The sequence below is a fragment of the Xiphophorus maculatus genome, chromosome 21 (genome assembly GCF_002775205.1).
Source record: "Xiphophorus maculatus strain JP 163 A chromosome 21, X_maculatus-5.0-male, whole genome shotgun sequence".
Lineage (NCBI taxonomy): Eukaryota > Metazoa > Chordata > Actinopteri > Cyprinodontiformes > Poeciliidae > Xiphophorus > Xiphophorus maculatus.
The window spans coordinates 22,217,519-22,225,149 of NC_036463.1; the positions used below are offsets into that span (position 1 = coordinate 22,217,519).

The window sequence follows — 7,631 nt, forward strand, 5'->3', positions numbered from 1 at the left end:
TCATGAATTAAGACTGAAGCAATGTGTGAGCCAGAAACGGGAAAACCTGGAGTGAGAGCTTAAACTCAAACAGAAGCTAAGATTTCAGAAAAACCTTTACTCTTTAAAACACCAGCTTTGAGTGAGAGCAGCCATTGATTGGCTACTGTCCCGAATAAGATTTTCCCCCAAAATAACTACAAAACCAATTTAAATAAGCTTTACTTAAGAAAATATACTTTATTAGTAACAAATATTGCAGCCGTGTTTAATAGTTTGGAATAAAATAAATACAACTAAACAATAAGGAGGCCAAATTAACTTGAGCAACATCAGCAAAATCAAAGGTGGATGAGAAGGAACATCTGGACTCCAAGGGAACCCAAGAGCTGGCCATAGTACCAATGAGAGTGGAAGAAGAGCAAGTCTTCAGAACCTGGATTACATGAGAAGTAACTTGTCTTCATCTCAGGCACCTCCGGATCCTTACTGAAAGGAAAAACATGAAAACTCCTTTAGATTCCATTTAAAATAGGAGGTTATGATATTTATCATCACACTCTAATTATTCAGTTAAATCTGTTGCCTAAACTCAGCTGATTTGGTATCCAACTTGAATGTTCCTTCCTGCTTGTGGTAGATCCATGTGGAAGGGGGTTACTGTTGTTTTAAGGCTCTCGCGCCAAGTTTTCTTCCAAGAGGGGGTTGACTCCAGATGTTGTTCACATCTACAGCTTTACTCCATCCAAGTATTTGAATCGCTCTTGGTGTGACCCCCACCCCTATTCTGAAGGCATGTTGCCATGGGTGACCATGCCAAAGGTCAAAGTCCCAGGCAACTCAGAGCTCAGGATCGTGGGGGTACTCAAACCCCTCCACCACGTTAAGGTGGCGATTCTAAGGAGGGGAGGAAACCAGCAGATTGCATCAAAGCTTCACTTTAATGCAATCCCCCGTCCTGAACAAGCACGGGGCGACAGTGGAGAGAAAAGCCCTTTTTACCAGGACAAAGCTCTGGCAGAACCAGGCTCAGGACGGGCAGCCATCTGCCTTGACTGGCTGGGGTTGGAGAGGACAGGAAAGAGAGACAAACATGAACACTGGGTAGGAAGATCTGCAATCTGAAAAATAAAAAAACATTGAGAGGATGTAGTCATGATGTTAGCTGATGTACTAACATCCAGCTAACATCCAGCTGGATCTCAGTTGGATGTCAGCTGACACAAGAGTCATCAAGGAAATAACAACAATGGGAACAACAATGACATAAAGCAGAAAACATATTTCTATTAACTACATCATTACACTTATCTACTTACACATACATACAAATACATCAAAAAACTTACATGCACATATAAAACCAATCACATCCAAATATATTGAAACATGCATAAAAAAGTTATTGTGCCTACATTAATGTTGGTGGTATGAATGCGTGTTTTTTGTTTGTGCGTGTGCACAGAAGAGAGGATTCAAGACTTAACTCAACCTATCACAGATACTTTTTGGACTATGGAAGTGAACTACAGTACCTAGGAAACCTGCAAACGGACAGACAAGGCATGCAGGCTTTGACCCCTGACCTGTGTCGCTACAAGGAGCTAACCATCTTTCACCCATTTTATTAGCATAAGACAATTGGACCAGAGGTGAGTGAACATCAACAACAACCCCCCCCCCCCCCCCCCCCACCACCACCACTTCCACATGATTGATGTTGACCCCTCCTCCACCCCCACATGACCTACCTCACCTACCATTCAAGCAGCAACACTGGAAGCAGTTTCAACCCAGTATGGAACTTTGATAAAAGATAGCACAATTAAAACCATGTAACAAGTTGAGTGTTGCAATCCTTCCAACATGGCCAATATGATGTGGACGTCCGCCAGGTTAATACACCACCATGAACAAATCATTCATCCATTCTCTGTTCCGGCCCAATCCAGTTTAATATCAAAGAGCTGTGCAATGGGTGCAAAATGGGGACATCCGTGACAATCAAGGCACCATAGAGACCAATCACAGAAAAACATACTTACACTAGCATGATGTACAAGTTTCATGTAACCGAATATGGATGGGTTTTTTTTAGATTAGAGGGAAAAAAACCGGTGCACCCGGAGAAAACCACAGAAATTACAAGCTATTGTAGAATGGATGATTTCTAGAATTGAGGAGGAAGCCAAAGTAAATACAAAGTAAACGTCCCAATGAAAATTATAGATGTAGTTTCAACAAGAGCACTCAGAGAAAAGCAAAAGTCACAAATTAACCGTATGAATATTGTTTCCACAAGAAGAAGACAGGCTGCTGGAGACTGGGACCAGACCCCCTCTCAAACCTGCAAGGAAGGAAGGAAGAAGCGATCGAAGGAAGGAATGAGAGAAGAAAGGAAGGATTGTTTAGCTTTAACAATATCACCCACCCCCAACATCAAAAAGGTTATAATTTGAAAGTGAAGCATTCAGTAGATGTATGTATGTGTCCATAAACATATGTGCGTGTGCGTGTGTGTGTCTTTTGGTGTGTGTAAGCTACGAAAACCACGGGTGGCCCAGCAGCTGTTCCAGTGTGGGACGATCCACAGGATCAACCATTAGACACTTTGTCAGAACATCCTGGCAGTCTGGAGGGTCAGAGGTCAAACAGCAACAATGAACCGAGGCAGAGGAACAAAACAGAACGACACAGAACAGATTTTCTTTTGGTGCTGTGAGCTATGCTGATAAGTTTGTCTCACTCTTGGAGAGCCTTTTGCTGATCTTAAGCTTGTTTTTCAGGAAGCTGTGGCTGTTGAACCGCATCATGTGGACCACCTCGAAAAGCACCACACCCAGCTGCCACACTGTTGTGGGTTCAGCACAGTAGTTGTTGTGCATGAACCAGTCCAGTGGGAGGTGTTCAGGAGTCCCTTGAAGGAGTGTAAGAATAAGACAATCAGTAAGACGAAACAGCATTAACAAATGAGAAAGGACCGGGTTCTATGGTCCAATCGTACCACACAGTAGTTCATGTTTTCTTCTGTCATCAAAGCAGCTTAAACCAAAGTCTATCAGATAGACTTGTAGGCCTTCTGCGGTGGTCTCAATCAGGGTATTTTCCACCTTAATGTCCCTGTGGAAGATGTTTACATTCTGAAGGTAGAGCGCTGCTTCTACTAGCTGTTTCAGTATGATCTAAAGGAAAACATCACATGGTCAAGAATAGCAGAGATACAGGTATAAGATACAATGCCTTGTCTTCAGAATCTGTTGAGTCTGTTTTTTCTTCACATTTTGTCTCATTACAACTACAAAATTCAGTGTACAGTACATGGTTCTCTGGGAGACAACATTGTCTTCATTAACAGCTGCAAGTCTTCCTGTGTATGCATAATAGCAACTCAAAGCTTTGCTTACTCTTCTTTGGCATCTGATGTATCAAACATTGCTCTTTGAAATGTTCAAAGAGCAAAGAGTTGAAATATTTTATAGCCCAACCCTCTAAGGTACACCAAAATTCCATCCAGCAGCTTACCTTGGCCTCCTTCTCATTTAGACAGCCTCCACACTCTTTAAGATAGACCAGAAGGTCCTCAGCAAACATGGGCCGCTCCATCACTAAAATCAGCTCCTGATCCAGATCGTACCAGTCCAGCAGGGACACCATGGCCAACTGCGGCATTGTTGCAGTCCTCAGCTTCAACATGATTACAGCCTCCATGGCCAGCTCTCTGCCGTTCTCATCCTGAAACATCCCAGCAAACATGAGAACCCCACCATCAGAATCAGAGTGGCTTTACTGGCTAAAACTGCACATAAACAAATGATCTAACTTTGATGTTCAAGTGTTCAAAGCAAACTTTAAGAGAAATATAAATCATGTACATGTATTTGTAGCCAACATTTTAGATAGATAGTTAAACACACAGATGGTTTGATGTGACAGAGAAAAACTGCTTATATGGTATGGTGTTCATTGTGTTCATCGGAGAAAAAAAAAACTCTCTGCTGTCTGGTTATTGCAAAAAGTGTTCTGTAGCACCAACCAAGGTGAAAGTTTACTCCAAACTCTCTGTGTCCAGAATGTGTGGGATCTACGGAGATGTTAACTGCCCTTTGCATCTGTAATCCACTAAGAAGAAGAAACACTGCTATATGTTGTTGCTCACATACCTTATGTTTGATGACCACGTTGTCTTTCGGGATGTGTTTGATAGCCACCTATAAGATAGCAACAAGACTTTAGTTAGCATGTTAAAGAGGCAATATTCTTAAAGAGATATTTCGTACTTTCTAATGTTAGATTCTGTAAAGCTATCAGCAGTAGTTTTCTAAACAACATATTAAAACACTGAAGTTAAAGTTGGTTGAGGTTGTTGTCTATGTCAATCCACCTCAGCTGTGACTAAATTGTATCAGCTGACTCTGAGATTACCCGGATGCTAACTACAAGACTCAGAAACAGTTCAGAACCTACAAACTTTGATGCCTTTGGTGTCACTAAAAATAACAAAATCTAACAAAAATAACTCATCAGTCCACAAGAGTGGACTAATCAGGCAGATTGATAAAGATGGGCAACCATCTTTTTTTGGCAGAGAAAATAATGAACATAATAACAATCTATCGTGAAACTGTACATGGTTAATGTCCATAAAAATAAAATTGTATCCCACACATGTGAACATTTTCAGTTTGAGTCATTTCTATTGGCTAAAATCAGCTAAAAAAGACAGTCAGTCTGACTAGCTGTTAGCCTTCCACCGCTTTGAGGACCTTATGTCTTCTCTACAAATGTTGACCCTTACTGACTTAAATAAAAATATGAAGCAAGTGAACCTATGAATGTGTGTTTGCGTGTCTGTGTCTACCACTTACAGGCAATTTACCCTCGACCCGATATCCAGCAAACACAGATCCAAAACCTCCATCTCCAAGCTGATGAAGCTCGACATACTTTTCCTGGAATTCGCCTAAAGTTTCACACAGCATCAGAATAAAATTCTATTCACTAATGGTACTTCAGATATCATTATTACCAACCTTACTTCTGTCTCGTGAATGCGTCTGTTACCAGTCTATCACTACTTAACTCTGACCTCTTTGGGAATCCATTCTTTCTTCACCCATCTTCATCTTCTTCCTCTTCAGTGGTTTCTCAAAGTCCTCTGCCGGTACTGGACTGGAGCTGGATTCTAACAATGAGGGTAACCCAAAGAAATAACGTTAGCCTTTTAACATTTAGGTACCAAAAGAGAACAATGTCCAGATTGAAACATAAGGCTCAGGCTGTTTTTTACACATTTGTTCCATTTTCAGCTGGTGTGGTTCACTTCCACACTGCACTGAGTCAAACTAACTTTGAGCAACCTGTCCATTCCTCACCTGTGGTGGCGCTGCACCAAGAGCCACTGAAAGAAACGTCACTGAACACAACTTTTTTCTTCACAAAATATAAACAAAACTGGAGTTGAGTCAGATTTCTCTGACTCTGAGATTTCTCATGGTCATCGGTAAATGTCCACAAGCCATTTCTCCTGCCAGCACTAGACTCGTAAGTATTTATTGGTTGAATGCACTGCTTCCTGCTTTTGGAGTGGTCTCTGGTCTGCTTGGTGTTCATATAGTACATTCAAACCACACCAAAGTTCACTTCAACCAAACCAAGGTTTGTAGGTGGATCAAAGTTTGATTACGCATTCACACCTCCCCAAATGAACCGGACTTTGTACGCAATCGAACTGGAATTGGATTGAAGCAGACTGAACAGGGCTGGTGTGGACATGCCCTTAAACAGGCTCAGAAAGTTATCCTTACCTGCTGAACTTCTTGACATGTTAAGATCACTAACTTCAATATATCTAATTAGATTTTTCTTCTGATGCACAATACAAGGAAGGGCATAAACTTAAAATGAATTTTGGTGTGTGTATTCATGTACAGCTGCATATCACATAAAATCAAAATAAAAAAAATCAAAGTTTTTTATTCTAATGTAAAACGTGTTTAATGGGTGTGAATGCATTTACAAAATACTGTAGTTTATTCTTTGCGATATTTTTACTCTCTTTAACTGTAACATGCTGAAGTTAACGGTTATCTTTAGTCAGAGGCTTCTTTAAATATGCTGTGATACGGGCTGCTACCGTAAATCTTTCCTACCAACAGCCATTGCATTAATTAACTTGTGTTAATTCATGTTGAATTAACATGAGTTACAACATTTAATTTCACTTTCGGATCAATAGAGTAATTTTGAATTTGTGTGAATCCTAATAATCATGCTGAGGATCTGGTGTGAACTAAAAATAGCTTCATCATAGCGGCCAACCTGAGCTGATGTCCCAGGAGATTGGAGGCTCTTTGGTCAGGACCCGCTGCAGGAGACCCTTCTTCTTCTTCTTGGCTGGTGGTGAAGATTCCTCTGCCTCCTTTGTGGCTTTACTCCTCAGTCTCATCATGGTTCTGATTGGGACCTGGCATCTTGTGGAGGCTCCAGCCATCTGAGAGACCATGATCCGTCTTCTGGGGGTCTCATCTGCAGCCTTTTTCCTTTTCCTTGGTCTGCTGTCCTCAGCAGACTTTGTGTTTGGTGACATCACGCTGCTGTTGCGCTCTAAAGTGAGAGAGATCTCAGGAAAATAATGTGCTTTTCTTTTTTTGTAATTAGTCAAAAATGTAGTATTTATATCACCTCACATAAATTCAATGTGAGGTATTTATGTGATCAGAGGGATCAGGACACAAACTGTTTATTACACAAACTGTTGAATAAGTTAAACCTTCAAACTGTTGAATGTTTAACTTATTTTCACCAAGACGCATGCTTCTGGGTGAAACTATCACAGACTCACACATCCCAATGTTCCCAACAGTAAACACGTCAGCAGCAGAAATACTTTATGATAAAAACTCTAAATATTTTAAGTACATAGTAATGTGGATGTAAGTAATGTGGATTTAATAAAAACTATTAAACTGAAACATGAACCATTTGCTGTTCATTTTTACTGAAACTCATGAACTCAGTTACCTCGTCGTCTCCTGAGGGCCAGCATTTTTCCTTTCCTTTTATGTTCTTTGACCATTTTTTTTTGTAGACTTCAGTGTCGATCTCCACCTACAAGTGTTGGCAGTTTTATCTCTCGTAGTCTCACTCTATTAGAGATTCCAGACAGACTGAACTCAAATTGATTGTTGGGTTCTGACACCAACCAGTGTGACATCAAAAATAACATTCCAAATTTTGGTCATAAATGTTAGAATGGAGGTGATGTTGCCTAGCAGCCCTCTGAATTTAAAAAATTAAATAAATAAGTAATAAAAAAATATCCCCAAAATCAAATATTCAGTGCCAGATTTTGAGTGATGAATCCCAAATGTTGGAGCCACACAGAGATCTTATTTATCTTTTATTTGCTGCAAAAACTAAAAAGAGCTTAAACAACTGTTTTTGACTTTATTTAAAACTAAATAAATCACAATTGTTTTGCTCATTTTGAATTATGATTCTAAGTTTTTTCATAACCTTTAAAAATTAGATTTAGGAAGAATGTAATATCTGGCTATATCAAAGCATTACACAGCATTGTATTTGATTTTCAAAATACTATTTCACTCCTTCTGTTGTGTTTTTTGTTTTTTTTATGCCTGTAGCTCAATGAT

The 7,631-nt window shown here is 40.0% G+C and overlaps 1 protein-coding gene across 1 annotated transcript; it reads right to left on the minus strand.

Annotated features, from left to right (window-relative positions):
* Positions 1 to 2,519: 2,519 nt before the first annotated feature.
* On the minus strand, positions 2,520 to 7,054 carry LOC102234532 (serine/threonine-protein kinase pim-1-like). The gene is made up of 10 exons (XM_014470952.1): positions 7,000 to 7,054; positions 6,294 to 6,582; positions 5,546 to 5,554; positions 5,066 to 5,154; positions 4,845 to 4,939; positions 4,140 to 4,187; positions 3,502 to 3,711; positions 2,984 to 3,161; positions 2,726 to 2,896; positions 2,520 to 2,611 (listed from the first exon to the last, which is right to left on the minus strand). Exons 1-10 carry the CDS (start codon positions 7,052 to 7,054, stop codon positions 2,520 to 2,522), a joined length of 1,236 nt encoding a protein of 411 aa, XP_014326438.1.
* Between the last annotated feature and the right edge of the window lie 577 nt (positions 7,055 to 7,631).